At 37.9% G+C, this 18,014-nt stretch overlaps 2 protein-coding genes across 7 annotated transcripts in view; one reads left to right on the top strand and one right to left on the bottom strand.

The window, feature by feature from the left end:
* Positions 1-2,418: 2,418 nt before the first annotated feature.
* Positions 2,419-3,547, top strand: LOC111194967 (trace amine-associated receptor 13c-like). The gene has a single exon (XM_049469025.1). It carries the CDS (start codon positions 2,426-2,428, stop codon positions 3,434-3,436), a length of 1,011 nt encoding a protein of 336 aa, XP_049324982.1. The 5' UTR covers positions 2,419-2,425; the 3' UTR covers positions 3,437-3,547.
* A 4,541-nt stretch (positions 3,548-8,088) lies between these two features.
* gramd1ba (GRAM domain containing 1Ba) overlaps positions 8,089-18,014 on the bottom strand; it is a 131,844-nt gene continuing 121,918 nt past the window's right edge. For all 6 annotated transcript variants that reach the window (XM_022681024.2, XM_022681026.2, XM_049468405.1 and 3 more), the window contains 2 exons: positions 16,355-16,475; positions 8,089-15,425 (listed from right to left, as the gene is read on the bottom strand). In XM_022681024.2, coding sequence (XP_022536745.2) covers positions 15,336-15,425; positions 16,355-16,475 — 211 coding nt within the window. In that variant the 3' untranslated portion in view covers positions 8,089-15,335. The remainder of the gene's footprint in view (positions 15,426-16,354; positions 16,476-18,014) is intronic.

Raw genomic sequence — 18,014 nt, 5'->3', positions numbered from 1 at the left:
TCTCCGCCACAGAAGGCTTTAGAACCCAAGTGCAGAGCAGTAGATCTCAAAGCAGGGAAAAAGGGAAATAATAATAACAAAAATAACAATAATAATATTAACAATAAATGTATAATTGTTAATATATATATTAATAGGATATATAATAATATTATATATATTATAATTCTTATTATTGAACCCCACCCCACATGGGGATCGAACTAAGGCTGTCGCGGTACCAGCCCAATGCTCTTAGCGCTGAACCAGTGAGTGGATTGGGACGCAGCCGCTTTATTCGCCCTTAAGAGCATCCGCCAAAAGGGGTAGAGCAACGAAAACGGGTGGAGAACAAAAACGGTTGGAAAACAAAAGTGACGCCTAGCGTGAGTGAGAGAGAGGGTGAGAATAAGTAAACAAAGCCCGCCGGGAAGCGCAGCTACCTCTTATGGCACGAGGTAAAGGTTTAACTGAAACAAAATAGCTTCCAAAAAAAACAAAACTTAACTGAGGTGATTGTGGATTAAACGTGGTTCCACCAGAGAGGAGAGGAACAGCGTGGGGAGAGAAGGTGAGCAAACCGCATGCCTCGTGGATGTTTCACACACACACACAGACCCAAGAGAAAGAGAGGGGGAGGCTGTGAAGCATACTGCTCTACACAGCTACACCAAACTCGAGAGAAAAAGGGATAGGGGAAAATTCGAGAGGGAGGAGAACGCCAGCGATGCTGTCCAGGACTCGCTCCACAGTAAAGGCAGGAAAATGGCACTTGCTGTGGATAGAGCAGGGAGAAAAAAGAGAGCCGGAGCTCAGAGGAGAATGCGGCATAGATTCGCCTGATGGCCTGGTTGGCATTGCTTATAAGGTGTTCAAAGCAGGTGTTGGTAATTAGCCAAATTAACCCTCGGCGCAGGCCTGGCGCGCCCTCCGATGCCCCGGCGGATGCCTCAATCGGACACCAGCCCTTACAAAATGCAGTGAATTGTTTGTGAATTTGAAGGATAAAAAAAAAATTCTAAATCATAAAAAAATTTGTCTTTGAGGTGTTTGCAGACTCTGATTTAGTCTTTAGACAGTGTTTCGCATTGACTGTAGGATAGAACCATGAATAAGTATAATAAGAACTGTTGCTTATGTCAGTCGTAAAAAAGTGCTTACGTGTGTTTCATGAAGTCAAATAAGACAAATAAAAAACCCATATGGAATTACACAAAAACAAAAAAAGTGTATGATTTGGGATGAGCTGGAGCACAGCATAAAGGAAATTCACTTTCTTGCACCTCCCGAAACTCCTTAAAGACACTAAGAAAACTATTCAAGGTGACTCTACATCACGAAGACTTTGAGAAAATACCAAGAGTGTGCAGATCTGTCCTCAAAGTTAAATGTAGCTACTTAGAAGATTCTAAAAAATAATACAAGTTTAAATGTACTTTTTGATAACAAGATAACTGCAAAGTGTTCCTGTATAGCTTTAATGTCTTCACTATTACATTTTCAAAGTAAAAATCATGAAAAGAAAGAAAACACATTGAATGAGAAGGCGTGTCAAAAACTTTAAGTGGTACAGTACACCAGAGTCAAACTGCATGCTGTATGTATGGACAGCAGCCCCCACCTTCACAGTTCCAGTACCACCCTTAGCGATGCCTGCCACACCAGCTACAATGGCAGGACCAGCTCTGCCTGCTGCCCCAGTGCAACTCCAGCAGCGCCTGCCGCATCTGCTCCAGTGCCAGCGGCACCCGACACTGTCCTTGTTCCTGTCGCTGTGCCGCCCACTGCCACCCCTGTTTCTGTGTCCACAGTGCCCGCTTCTGCCACCCCTGTTTCTGTGCCCACGTTTGTTACCCCACCTCTTGTTTCCTGTCCCAGGCGTTTCCTGTTTCCTAGTTTGTATATATATCCCTTGTGTTGGTTTGTTCTTTGTCCTGCTTTGTTTGACCCTGTCATGTTTATCCTGCATTAATGTGTGATTGCTGTTAGGCTGAGCCACAGTTCTGCAGTGTATATGTAAGTTTCTGGTTTGTTTTCTTTGTTTGTTAGACCTTATTAGTTTGTTTGTTTGCTTTTATTCATTGTCTTTGTTTTTTAAGTCTCAGTGTTTGTTTCTGTGTCTCAGTTTTTGTTCTTTGTTTTCATTTTGTAAAGGCTAATAACAAAAAGACAGACTTGCATCAGACTACTACAACATGAAGGTTTGGATTTGGCATCAGGTTTGCTAAATCAGTAATAAAGACATTAGCTATAGACTAAAACCACTCCTATAACAATGATGTAACTTCAAATGAATGATGTTTGGGGCACATCAGCCTATCATATGGAAGTGGGAGGATTCTAACATGAGCATTAAAATGTGGAAACACAGCTCTGTCTGTCAGTTCAGCATCGCTGGACGACACAGCAGATCCAGATTCATCTGATTAACCTGCATCTCTTTATAATGGATAAATCATACAGACAAAACTTCACAGTTCAATACTGCTTTCCTGGAAACAATGCATCCTGCAGAAAGCAGGTCCGATCAGACCCTGCATATATATTTTTGTTCATTTTCCTCTCATGTATATCTGTGTGTACTGTGATTTTGAACTTGTCGGTGATTATCTCCATCTCTCACTTCAAGCAGCTCCACACTCCAACCAACCTGCTCATCCTCTCTCTGGCTGCAGCAGATCTTCTCGTGGGAATGTTTGTTATGCCTGTGAAAATAATGCAGCTGAGAGACTCCTGTTGGTATTTTGGAGACACGGCATGTACTGTTTCTGAAATCATCATCAGCTATTCTATATCAGCATCTCTCTATAATCTGATTTTAATTGCAGTTGATCGATACATTGCTGTCAGTGATCCTCTGCATTATCCCACTAGACTCACTGTTTGTAAAACATCTCTGTTCATAGTTCTAAGCTGGTCTTTTTCCCTGTTGTATATTATAATCATTTTTTATTTTAATGACCATCTACTTCAATCTCAAATAATCACCAGCTGTTATGGAGAGTGTGTAGTGATTTTTAAATATTCCTGGATAATTGTTGATCTGGCTGTTTCTTTTCTCGCTCCTTGCTCTGTCATACTGATCCTGTATTCAATCATTTTTAATGCTGCAAAACGTCAAGCTAAAGCTGTCAGAGCTGTAAGACTTGCCTTAAAGAAACACAGCTCTTCAAATTCTTCTGAAATCAAAGCAGCAAAAACACTGGGACTCGTGATTTTTGTTTATCTTGCTTGCTGGATTCCATTTTATATATGTTCTCTGTCCATTGAAAGCATGACGACTTCATCGATAGTGTGGACTGTGTTTGGATGGTTAGTGTACATAAACTCCTCATTGAATCCTCTGATGTATGCAATATTCTATCCATGGTTTAGAACATCAGTTAACTTTATTGTATCTTGTAGAATATTTGTACCCTCGTCTTCAATGTTTAATTTGCTGCCAGATCATTTTTAATTTAATGTCAGGTTGGTTTCAGGGAATGAAGTTAGAGCACTCTGCAGTCACTGACCACATTCAGCACAGTGTCATGAATAAGGCTTAACATCTTTGTTTGTTATTTTATGTTTTAAGCTGTAGTTACAAATTACGTAGAAACAAACATATTATAAATATGATTAATAAAGATGTGAAAGGAAATGAGATTCCTAGTAATACAGCCTTAATTTAAAACATTTATGATCTCACTGACCTTTTAACTTTAAACAGTATTTGCATGATTCACTGCACTGACATATTGAATCTGACATTTTTATGTGTAATTTAATTTTGTGTATTCGTCAGAAATTTTCAATTAGAAAAAAGACCTGCCAATGACTACATGAATCAAGGTAATCAAATAATAATAATAATAATAATAATAATAATAATAATAATAATAATAATAATAAAGTATTCTTCTTTATTCAGATAACCACATGAGCTGGATTGCTAGACAGTGTTTCTGGGTGCATGGGCTCACATCATTCAACCCACTGCTATCCATTTTGATACAACAGTACTTGCAATAAGCATTCTCCTCAAAGTAGAATCTGCTGTCTAATAATTGGATCAGCAACAGTCTGAAAAAAAGAAGCACAGGCTTATAAAGACATCAATATAAAGATATCAGGCCTGAAAAATACTATGAACCAGTTTAATGAAGGGACTTTAATGTGAACAGTAATATTGGTATATAATACATAAGTGATTCAGTGCCACTAACAGTTAGATTGTTTATTTATGGGTGCAATAAGATAATGATGAGATAAACATCAAAGGTTGTTTGCTACAAGCAGAAACTTCTGGTGCTGCTCGAGTGGTGATGCAGGAGAACTCCCTATGTTGATACTCCTTAGTGGGATGATGATCTGTGTTTCCACGATGTTGAGAACCCTTCTGCATTGTCAGCAGGTATCTCAGGTTCACAAGCGTTATGCCCCTTAACCTGTGCGCTTCATCTGAGTGGGGCAACAGCGGATGATTGGCCTCCACTTGCAGCAGGGTTCCAGCTGTGTGTGCTCTCTTTAACCACAGCCGAATTAAGCTGGTTTCCCTGGTGGCTTTCTTCGAGTGCTTCGGCTCCAAGCCGAGCTTTTGCAGGAAGTAGTGCACCGATGTTGCTGGGAAACCTTAACAGCCTACTTCGATAAGACAAGTGTTTGATAACAGCCTCAATGATCAATTACTGATATTTTGCTTTTTTCTGTTGTTATGAGATGACCAGCCTATCCTCCCATGGTACGGAGAGAGCAGCTAGTACAATAGTCCTCCTGCTCCTGGATATCATGTATCATTTGTATTTATATATATATATATATATATATTGTCAGTACCATATACAGTCATATGAAAAAAAAGTTTGGGCACTCCTATTAATCTTAATCATTTTTAGTTCTAAATAGTTGGGTTTGATATATCTAATAACTGATGGACACAGCAATATTTCAGGATTGAAATGAGGTTTATTGTACTAACAGAAAATGGGCAATATGCAAATAAATAATAACAGCAGCTTTCATTGAAATGCTTTAAATGAGTTGCTTACCAAGAAGCCACACGTCACGCACTCAGCTTGTTTTCTTATCCTCTTTTGCTCTTGGAATTCTAAAACGGCTTATAAGCCGGTCATTATCATGGGCCAAAAAAACATAATGGCCACGAAAAAAACTTACTATAATGTGTGCATAAAGGATATCTTAACAGTTGTGATTTCAATGCATCGCCTCTAAGTGTCACCAAATGACAAAAACACAATACATACGTACAAAACAGCATGCGTACGCCCAACATGAAAAAGGCGTGGGGGAACGCACTTTCTCACGTTCAAGTAAAATTTAGTACATCTGACCGTGAGCGTGAAATAGTACATGAGGCCCCTGGTTTGATTTGAAACGAAGTTGGAAAAAGAAGAATAAATTAGAATGAAGTATTATTTAGTTTTTAAATATTTTTTATTTAGTACTCAAATAAACATATAAATAAATATATAAGTATTTATATATCTATAAACTATAAACATATAACAACATAAACATGATACTACATATATAAACTAAATAATATAAATGATATAATATTTAATAATTCATGTCAGCCAGTGTTGGGCACAATTCTATTCTTATTAAAAAATAACAAACAAAAATAAACCCAAAATGTTGACAAAAATATAATCTAACGAATTTCAAAACATAGAAACGAAAAACGTTAAAATGGTATTAATATAATATAATATAACAACTGGATCAAACAGTTTAGCGTCAGTCATAAGGAACGCGCGCGTCAGTCAAAAGGAAAGCGCGCGCGGCATTGCGATTTAAAAAAAAAAAAAGGTTTTAATAAATAAGGTCCTATCACGTGAATTAAAATATATGGTATTAAAAGTTATTTAATTCACATGTTTCTTGATATTTAATCAAGAGAAATCAGGCAAAATGAGACTCGCTGCGCTCTGTCACGCCGCCTCAGTCTCCTTCTACACTGTCGGACTCCATTTCCCAGAATATCTCTGATAATGACGTCAACAGCACCCGTTCGTCTTCACCCAATCGCATTACACTCCGACACTCTGATTCTCCCGTGTTCTGAGTTAGTTCCGGTTCATCTCTATCTGGCTCCGGTATTTAAGGCAGCAGTTTGTAAACAAACACCGCGAGGTATTGCTAACTTATGTTACATACTAAGCGTTTTCCTGTACATTGTTTTTGCCTTCTCGTTACGACCCTGTTTTCGGATTATCGGTTTCTGTCTTTTGTTTTGCCCTTTCTGGATTTGATGTATGGTTGGACTGCTTCTCGGTTACGGACTGTATTTTTGACTACGTTTTCTGTCATCTGTGAGATCACTGTTTGCCTGGCTATTCTGTTAGCAGTGTCTGTTAGCCATCCTGCTAATAAACCTGTCTGTATTTTTAACTCGGCTCGTGTCACTCCTCACTACCTGGCGTCACACGCTCTCTCTCTCCCCCTCCCTCCCTCCCGCAGCACGGAGCTAAATTCAGCGCGAGGCTAAAAATAATATAACAACTAAAATTAAGATGAGTGAGGACCTGTAAAGTAATCAAATATTGTCAAATATAAAGTACAGGTAGAGGTTTTGGTAAGCTGTTTCAATTTTTTGAAACTGAAACTGAAATTATTCTGTGCACTATTCTGTGCTTTTGATTGTGTTTTAAATGAGTTTTTATTTTATATTAATGACTTTTTATTCATTTTAAATATTTTTAGTATTTTATTGATAAAGAAAAGCTTATCAGTTTTGGAAGAGCATCTGTTTTTAGTTTAGCCTCTTCCTTCTTTTTTTCTTTTTGTAGCAAGTGGTGCTTCATGGCTTCTCACAACCCACTTGTACACTTAATTTCACCTTAATTCCGCGCATGCATGGCCACATGGCATGAATGGAATATTCCATTTTAACACGAAAGAAAGGGGGTGTGGACTGAACTGTATTTCTTTGTAATTTATTGTGTTGTCTTTGTTTCCATTTTAAACATACAAGAATCACCATCTGTGAATTACTGTCAAAAGGGCCCCAATTACCAGCTGTAGGCCTATGGGAAGTTTGCAACTAGTCAGGGGGGCCCTACAGTGGGCTGCAGTTTGAGGGGCCCAAGGCAGTTGCCTAGCAATGCCTCTATGCAAAGACCGCCTCTGATTGGGACACAACGTCTTCCCTGTCCCCCTGCAGAACTCGCCACCTGATTGGCCGACAGGGTCGGCTGACACATATTTGATCAGACGAGACTTTAAGCTTTCTGTCCATATACGGGGCTTTTGCTCTCCCTCGTGTAACATACAGTCAATATAACGCCAGATACGGGTTTTAGAAGAGTTTAGAATTGCTGTATTTCTCCTCTCCTCTCGCTCGTACTCTTAAGTACTCTGCCTCTCCTACTAGTCTAAACTTTGTGTAGATTCAGCCTCCTGTATTTGGCAACCCAAATAAGCTTCACGCCTGTGGAGGGGTGGGCGGGGCAGATTACACTCTGTAATGTTTTGAAATTGGACTGCTGTAACTACTTCACACGCTCGCTCTCAGTTCCTACAGAATATACCTTTAAGTATTAAGCTTGCACTTTGAAAAATACAAAAATATATTCAAAATAAATATAAGTGTATCAAATGTGTGCTACGTGTGCTGGAGCCAGCAGGCTGTCCAGAACAAGCAGACGCCATCGCGCACGAGAACAAACAGACATATATTTCATGACAAGGTCCTCACGAGTAGGTCCTCAACTGTATACCACGCCCTTTTCCTATGATACCACGCCCCCACGCAAGATCAGGGCCAAAAGTCTGAAACCTGAAAACCAAGAACTGAAAAAAAGATTTGAACCCTGAAAAAAAAATAAAAAAATCAAAACCTGATTCCAAAAACATAAAATCTGCATCTGAAAAATATAAGATATCAAAATACACAAGAAAGTAAAAAAAAAAATGTTTAAAACTATTCCCAAATTGAATTAAAATTATTTATAAGCAGAAAAAACATTTGATACACTTATATTTACTTTGAATATATTTTGTGTTTAATATGCCAGAGCAATATTAATGCATTGGCATATTAATGGTATTTAAGAATCGAATGACCTTAGATAAATACTGGAACACAAGCAGTCACAAACCCCAAACCATGGTTTTTAAATACTTTTATTCATTCCGCCCTTTTATAGATCACATAAATTTGTTTATTCTTTAGATTTTCTCTTCATACAGTATCTTTTCTTTTGTTTCAGTTTCCCGGAGTCCGAGCTTGCGTCCAGCGCACACGGGCATCCTTTAAGTATACACAGGAACTATACACAACATATACATACATTACAATATATGTATAAATAGTTGCATTTGATATATGGAGATTAAAATAATAATAATAATAATAATAATAATAATAATCATAGTAATAAAAAACATTAGGTATTTTTGCACATACATTTGTAATACAATGCCACATTATTTGTCTTGCTTGTAGTCCTTTAGCCACTCCTCCATATGTTAGCAGGCTGGGATAAAGAATAGGAATATACTGAGGCCTAATTGGTGTCCACGCTCCAAGAAGGAATTACTGTAAGATTGGATTCAGGCTACGTCCGATTAGGTCTGATACTTGAAATGTATCATCATTGTATCATCATGGTGTGCGGGCTAATAATAAACGATACAAACATACATAGTTTAGCATTCACAAACAATTCAACACCTCTTATCTTTCCTTTCACAAATGTGTGATGAATGATTAGCCTTTATTGTATTTTATTTTTAACACTGAACCATGCTGATCTAAAACATTTAGCATTTTCTGTCTCATTTCCGTAACCACTGTGGTACCCATTTTGGTTCTTATCTGAGTCTAGACCGTAACAGTCATGGCCATGGAAAACAACCATGCAAAGACTCCCCCGACAGTACAGAAGACCACTTGGACATAACCATGCAAACTACCAACCAAAAGTTAATCAGGCAGCTCATTACAGCTCATAATGGAGTTACTGTGATACACACACACACACACATATATATATATATATATATATATATATATATATATATATATATATATATATATATATATATATATATATATATACAGCTGTGAAAAAAGAGACCATTTTAAATACTGCTTGGATTTTTGCACCAGAAGTGGCATAACATTATCCAAAAGCAGTGTGTAAGACTGGTGGAGGAGAACAAATACTCATTTCTAAACTCGTAAAAAACTTTATGAATATGAACTTGTTTTCTTTGCCTTATTTTAGGTCTGAAAGCTCTGCATTGCTTTTTTTATTCTGAATTTGGGAGAAATGTTGTGCATAGTATAAATAAAACAACAATGTTAATTTTACTTAAACATATACCTATAAATAGCAAAAGTGGTCTCTTATTTTTTCCAGAGCTGTATATGCCTCAATAAAATCAGTTAGAATGGGTTTGGTGTAAAACACTCTAAAGAATTCAGAAAAAAAAAACATTCCTGCAGGGCACTGTTAATAAGGCTACATGACACACTACATAAGCACTTCAGGAATGAATGACGTTACACTTATGTAGTGTCTTTCTAGAAATCCAACTCATCCACACACCGGTGAGAAGCGGCAGCCAGTAGCACACAGCATACTCTCAACCGGAAACAACCGTCCACCTGGAGGACTGCATCGGTCACTATAGTAATTTTACCCAGGACAGAGTGTGAATCTGTATCTGGGCACACAGTCATACATACATTTACACACACGCAAACTTACATACATACCACACACATACACATACACACCAAATCAATTTAGAGTACCCAATTAATCTGATTTCCATGTTTTTGGACTGTGAGAGGAAGCCGGAGTCCTGGAGGAAACCCACGTAGGCACAGGAAGAACATGGAAACTCCACCCAGTTAGAGACTTGAACCCAAGAGCTCCCATTTGCTGGGAGGCGAACGCTCTAACCAATAAACCACCGTGCCGCCCAAACTGACAAGTGACATATACAGACATTTATAAATGCCAAATGACCTTATTCCAAAAGCTGCCAACTATAGGTGCCATATAGGAAGCTTATGTCAAGTTGACAGATTCCTGGTGCTATTAGGTTGTCATAACATTTTCTGGGCCTAAATCAAATAGCATGTCATAACAACTAACTTTGTAGCTCTCTTTCTTTCATTGGTATATCAGGGTGGCATAATAAGGACGATGTGATGCGGCTACTACATGAGGTCGTTGGTAAAACTGAACAAAAGTAAGAACTTCATGAACATGATATCAACATTTTTGAGGAAACACTAAGCTGAAAAAAATGCAGTGTATCAGGTTTGTACTGTTTGTACAGATGTACTCATTCTATGCTAAATAAATGTGAAACAACCTAATATCATATAACATATAATAACCAGAAATATATATGTCATAACATACAGTGGATGTTATGTGTAGTTGACATCAAAGTTGACACAAGCAGCCTTTATGAACACTGACACGAACACTGATTTTGGAATAAGCAATAATAAATGTTATATAAGCATTACGTTTATATCATTATATCATTGTCATAAAGTGCTTATGCTTGTGTTGTTAAGCCTTATTAACAGTGCCATACAGTGATGATGCCCTGATCTGTTTACCACCACTTAATAGACATTATAGTCTGTAAGTTGTATTCTGTATTATAAGTTCACTGTATTATAAAACAATTTGGACTTTGAATTGGTAGACTTTTTCGGTAACACTTTCTACTAATGTCATTTCTATTAGACTTTATAAACATACTCAAACCGCATTATAAATCATTCATAAGGCATTATAAACGCGGCTATAAATATTTATCAAAAATGTATAACACATTATAGCTATGTTTATTATGCATCAATAAATGCAGCTGTGCTTGTAATATGTTACACATCTGGGTGAAATTTTCATATAATGTCTTTAATAATAATTAACGTCTTTTTCACACTATAAGGCTCATCAGATTATATGACGCATTGTGCCACACTAGTAAGGAACAAGGGTGTCGCCATGTTTCTCTTTTTAATTCAGCAGGTCTCATCGATGGGGGGCGAGACCTGTAAAGCTAAGCTAGGCTAAGTTAAGTAAACAAAACTGTAATTCTTAAAAAAAAAAAATAAATCAAACAAGAGATGAATGTTAATCTACACAGATTTTTCTCCTTTTTACAGTAATCTTAGATTCACAGATTTCCACTGTAGCGGCGTACAGCAATATTATCCATAGAAGCTAACAACAGTTAGCGGCTAATGCCACCTGACAGCACTACACTGAGGAACACTGAGAGTTCTGGTAAACCAGGGTGATATTAGCTAGCGGGTTATCCAACGTAGCTTGTTTTAACATGGTAAACACACAGGCTTACCCAGTCAGATATACCCTCCTCTGAACGGCGAATGAGCTAGTGCTTAGCACGCTTAGCAGCTAATGCCAATGCTGCTCCATTCTTAGTGCTAGCCGGGGTTAGCAGCAGGCTACAGGCTGATAATAATAGTTGCCTCTGAATGGCTGAAAAGCTAGCGCTTAGTGCAGTTAATAGCAGCTAATGCTAGTGCTGCTCCAGTCTTAGTCCTGGAGAACTAGACTTAAAAATACAGTAATAATACGGTAATATATTCCCATGATGGCACTGTCACTTTACTTTAGAGAGTACAATGACATATTATAATACATTATAAAGTAATATAAACTATTATAATACTTAACATAAGTAATTCATTACAGCATGCTTTGTTAAGGCATCTTTTTGACATTTATTGGTATTGAAATCTTATAAACATCTTATAAACACAGCTGACGATGCTGTGATTATGATCACAATTCATAATTCATAATAAACATGGCTATAATGTGTTATAACATTTTATAAATATCTGTAATCACATTTTTAATGCTTTATTAATGAACTATAATTTGTGAGTATAATATATGAGTATTTTGTAGTTTGTAGAGTCTAATAGACATAACATTCGTAGAAAGTGTTATCAATTTCTTGATTTTTTTTTTTTGCTGTTATTATTCTGTCATAACATAGTCATTGGCATTGACTAAGTATGTCTATATTAGTGAGTTTTCTGGAGAGGGATTAAATCTAATTTTAGACAAACGTTTCTAATCAATGGAAAATCTCCATTCAAAATGCTCTGTAGTCCAAGACTAGGCTCCTATATTATCCAGATTTCAGTCACTGGAGACGGGTTTTAAATAAGACTAGCCCTGAATCAAGAAAATACATTCATACATGGCATGCATACATTGTGGAATGGGTTCAAGACAGATGGGTGGGATAGTCATGAGTGGTCTAGGAATGATGGATGGAGGTAATCTCTGAGATTCAAACATATTCTCCTCTGTAGAATAGCCCATTAATATACTGTACAGTAATTGCATATTGGTTCCAAGGATTGCAAAGAACTTTTGCAATAAAAAGTACCAATTGGTCTGCAGTTATTGCAACAGATGTGACGTCTTTAAAATTACGACACACATATAGTACAGTACATGCACGCTTACATACACACACACAGACTCTCTCTCTCTCTGGGAATGTGGAGATAAGCACTAAGCTTAGCCCTCATGGTCTGCTGCTGTTCCACTCGTTTCTTAAGAAGAAAAAATAAAAAAACGAGTGTGATGAAAAGAACAGAGTGAAAAGCAACCGTAGCCGCATTATCCTCATGCCATCTGCCACAGTGCAGGCACTTTTCTGCTGTACTTTTTTTTTTTCCCACAACCCGTTATAATGATGCAATACCAGACAATCCTTCTAAGCCCTCATTATTTTTTTCACCAAAATGAAATAGGTTAAAGTTGTAAAAGGACTGAAAGTCAAAGTCTGCCAAGCGCATAAATAAGGTCGTGGACCGACTCCCTGACAAAAAAGTGGAACTCAAACAAACTACAAGAAAAGTCAAGAAACCAAGAAAGCGCACACCCTGAAAGATCAAGGCCTGACCAGACTGTGAAGTTACTACTGGCTGCGAATAATTGGAGTGTATATAAAAAAAAAAAAAACATGTAAATGGCCTGACTTTACTGGTAAGACATGTTGCTTCAGGTTTTAAAGACATCCTCACAGCTTATTTTAAAGCTTATATAAGCAGGTCTACTCTGGTCTACACAAGCAATATGGTCGCAACAAAAATGAGATCCATGCATTATTTCTTCTCTAACACTTTTGCAGGTATTGGATTTATCACAGCAGCAATCGTGTCAGGTTCAGAGTTCCGGTCCATTTTAATCCACTCTTCCTCACCACACTGGCACTCTCTTGACCCTCAACATGCTCTAGAAACTTTTAAAATCAACATCAGGTCATTTCCCAGTCAACAACATGGTAGCCCAGAGGAGCCCTTTAATACCACTAACCGTATCCCTCTCAAGAATAAACCTCTAAGTCCAATACAGTAAGTATCAAAACACTATCGGATACCTCTTTTTAGAGAGTACACCACTCAGCCCAATACAATGTGTATGAAAACGCTAACCGGTTAACCCTCTTACGAGTACACCACACAGCCCATAGCGCCTTAATTGTGGTTGATTCCAAACAGCTCAATACATTTTATCTTTTGGGAGAAAATGCACGTACTTGCATTACAGAAGACCTACCCGATGCATTACCAAAGTCTGCCCTGCAAGGTTAGTGCAGCAAATAAACTTTCGATTTTTGGATGTTTAGGGACTTGTATCGTAATGGTGCAATTTTACTTGATAGACAAGACAACCAATGTGGCCTCTACCTGTAAACCATCTGTATTTAAACCAGCACACACACGTACACACTAGTGAGCTCTACACACATGAGCACTAGTGAGAAGTGAAACTTAAGGGCCTTGCTCAAGTGCTCAACAGTGGAAGCTTTCCAAACCTTACCATTCTTTTATCAGTAGCACACACTGACTGATGCAATCATTTATTTTTTTGTGCAATACGCTTCTTATCGGCCACACATCAATTATGATGTTTCCATCATGCCCACGTCCTTCCATCCTGCCTTTAACACTTAATGCCTGCCATGTTTAATACACTGAAAGGAAATGGCCTAATACCTATTTTCGCCCAACCCACTTCAAGCATATGTGGAGATTCTTTGTTTCTTCACAGTTTAGTTACCTTACTTCTACAACAACTGTTTCCACTGGTCCAGCTGCAGTACCCCTTCTCAGAGTGTCTGCACCCAAACAGATAAAAAATAAGAAAAAAATAAGAAGAAGAATAATAGTAATAATAATGAAACACTGGTACTGCTCCAGCACAGTAACCTTCTCATTTACTGGCTCCAGAAAACAGCTGCCTGTACAATGACTCCTAACCTGTGAATATTCTCACTCCTCCCACCACTCCTCTAGCAGCAGGGCTTATAACACCACTTGGTTCACAAAATAAACAACAAACAAACCCAACGGCATGAAAATGAGAGTACAATGTGGCTTTGGATACTTGGCAGCGCAATGTCGTCAATAGTCCGGAGGCATGGAGAAATAATAAAAAAAAAGAAACATTCCTACCGCCCTTCGGCCTGTGCGAAAATGAGGTACAGCTCAGAACTAGAAAGGTATCTGGAGGTCTCTCAGGTCTCGGACGACGAGGACGCACTCATCAACCTCTACTGGCCTTCAAATTTCATGAGCAAAAGAGAATAACGAATAACGACGCAGCTACTTTACACACAGACAGAAAAACGTAACCTGCGCAACCATAACATGAACATAACATACTGTAAATGCATAATTAGCACCATGGCACAAGCTATCAGGGTTCCAGCCCCGATTTTCCATGGAAGCCTCATAAAAATTAGCTCTGGCAACAAATATAGCTCTACATATAAATAATTTAATGGGTACGTTTCCGTAATATACTTTGTTTCCAATTTTTTTTTTACGCATTCATATCGGTAAATGTGCACGCCTCCAAGAAACACTTAACGATTATATTAAGTCGGCATTTTAACCCTGGTCCCAGATTCTGAAAATGTTTATCAAAAGGGATACTGCAGCTGGGACGTGGCAATGTGTGCGTTTAACACTCACTCAAGCCCTTTAAACGGGCCTGAACGAACCAGAAGTCCCTGTTGTTGTTGTTGTGTTTTTTTTTTTTTGTTTGTTTCGTTTGTTCGTATTTTGGCTCTGGGCGAGCAGGATTATAAAGTTCATAGTCAAAGTCGTTAAAGTGAGGGTCAAACCGCATGCAGTTTGTTTTATGTTCACTTTCCCATATGAATGCTTCACTGAGGACAGGAGGAGCGAGGAAGACAGTCCAGTCCGGCCCGGTCCAGTCCGGTCCAGCTCAGTCCAGCCGAGTCCAGTCCAGCTTAGCCCTGAGGCCAGGCGCTCCCCCCTTCGTATTGCACAAGACGTCCGTTCGGCCAGAGCCAGCGCCTCAGTGGTAGCGACTCCTCTTCTCCTCAGGCTTGGAGCCGTAGTCTCGGACCCCGATTCCCTTCTGGAGGTTTGTTAATGAGTCCCTCATCTGTAAACATGCCAAACATGCCAAACAGTGACAACAGATGAGAGGTCAAGCTGATCTACATGAATAATGTAATTTCAATGTACTTAAGATTAAAAAAAAAAACAAAAAAAAAAACAGAAACCGGCATAGAAATCGGCACAGAAAGCATGTCTGTGACATGACTGGTGACTGGTGGCATCTGGCTAGACTTGTCCAATAGTGATAAATGAGATTAAGTTGATGTACTTTTGTTTTCTGTTCATTTGACTCATCCAACAAAACAATGGCATAAAGAAAATCAGCGTAGAAGACATTATCGACCACAGCAGACAGCACAGTGTGTGGTAATTACTGTCACTGGTGGCATCTGGCTAGAATTGTCCGTGCGGACAGAGAAGGGTTGAATAAGATCAAAACGATCTACATGGATAATGTAACCTTAATGTTTTTTTTTTATAATTCTTTTAGCTAATCTAAAAAAAACAAGCTATAGAAGATATCAGTGTAGAAGACGTTACCACCCACTGTGCTGTCTGCTATGGATAGTAATGGCTTCTATGCTGATTTCTGTTATGGCTTGTTTTTTTAGGATGAGCTTAAAGAAATCTGACCGGCAGCATCTGGCATCTGGCTAGAATTGTCCAATAGTGATAGATGAGATCAAGTTTATCTACATGGATCATGTAATCTCAATTTTCTCTTTGGTTGTCTTCAACCAAAGAGAAAATCAGCATAGAAGGAAATCAGCAAAGAAGACATTATGAACCATAGAAGACAGCACAGTTCTTGGTAATGACTGTCACCGGTGGCATCTGGCTAAAATTGTCAATCAGGACAGACAAGTGATGCATAAGATCAAATTGATCTACATAGATAATATAATCCGGCATCATCCGGGTAGAATTGTCCAATAATGATGAATGAGATCTAGATTTTAGCTTTTCTTTTACCTCATCCAGCAACACCACTGACGACTTGATGACCTCCCGCCACTTCTCCAGCTCATCATCGTGATAACGCTGTTGGGATTCCAATAGCTGAGCCCATTCCATCTGTGTTTGTGGAAGTTTGCTGAAATACAAATCAGGTTATTTACAGTTGGGCTATTATATACACACATCAGCCCCCCTGTGCTGCCAAAGAGCTCTAACCTGTTTGTGGCTTTGTAAAGTACAACAAAAAGTAGTAAATAATTTTTTTTTCTTGTACTGATGTATTTAATTATGTTTTTTTGACAGTATATGTTTTCACAATGCAAACCTCCCATGAAATAAAATATATATATATACAGAAGAATATAAAAGTTTGGGCACACCTGATAATGTTCATGATTTTCCTTTATAAAATCATAGGTTGTTTGAAACAGCAATTTTGATTAAATATTTTATATAACGGTAAAATTTGGTGGTGGTTCCATCATGCTGTGGGACTGTGTGATCAGTGCAGGTACTGGAAATCTTGTGAAAGTTTTGAGAACAATGTTCAAGAATCAGTGAAAAAGTTGAAGTTAACGCACCAGGGCTGGATACTTCAACAAGACAACGACCCTAAACACTGCTCAAAATCTACTAAAGCATTAAAGCAACATTCTGGAACGATCATCATTACAGTCCCCAGATCTGAATATTGGTGTAATTTAAAGTGGGCTGGTCATGCTCAGACATCATCAAACCTGACTGAACTGGAGATGTTTAGTAAAGAAGAATGATCCAAAATACCTTCAACCAGAAGCTTCAACCAGACTCTATAGCCAGAAGCTATAGGAAGCATTTAGAGGCTGTTATTTATGCAAAAGGAGGATCACCTAAATATTGAGCCCAAATTTATGCACCTGTTTAATTTTGTTAAAATAATTATTGCACACTTTCTGTAAATCCTATAAACTTCATTATTTCACCTCTCAAATATCACTGTGATCGTCTGCTATATGGTAAATTTAACTGAAATTGCTGATCTGAACAATCAGTGATTTATAAAGGAAAATCATGAAAATAATCAGGGGTGCCTAAACTTTTCCATACCACTGTATTTTAGCACACATTTCTAACAGTTTGCTAGTGCCATGAGGATTCCACTCTCTTTAATAATCAAGAGCAAACTGGTATTAACATCATTAATGATGTTCCCTATGTTTATTTGTACTCAATGTCTTTTAACATTGCATCGTTTTTATAAGCTGGCCATTGAGGATGGGTGCCATATAAAATCACCCCCATTCTGTCTGTGTGTTTTATGTTATTGGAAATAATGGAAAACAGAGCAAACCAAATTAAAAGTCTGAGGTTTTAATTCAGATGGGATTAGTTGTACACAGACAGGTAGGATAATGAAATTAGTTTCTCCCTCAGGTTATTTAAAATCTAAAACAAAACAAACAAACAAACAAAAAAAAAAAAAACTCATGTATAAAGGTCTATACATTTAATAATTTTACAAACACTGTGTAACAATACATTTTTCAAGTTTTGCTAAGATTTAATGAGCACATTATTATATACAGTATAAAGTGGAATGTTGACCTTCTTGTCAAGGTATGACCTCTGGACTACACAAGACCTCTGAAGTACAATAATTCAAGAATCTGCTAGTAGGACCCAGAAGAGCATCTCA

This window comes from Astyanax mexicanus, chromosome 20, assembly GCF_023375975.1.
Source record: "Astyanax mexicanus isolate ESR-SI-001 chromosome 20, AstMex3_surface, whole genome shotgun sequence".
In the NCBI taxonomy this organism is placed as follows: Eukaryota; Metazoa; Chordata; class Actinopteri; order Characiformes; family Acestrorhamphidae; genus Astyanax; species Astyanax mexicanus.
Note: the sequence above shows the minus strand (reverse complement) of the source record. Positions and strands in the feature narration are given on the sequence as shown.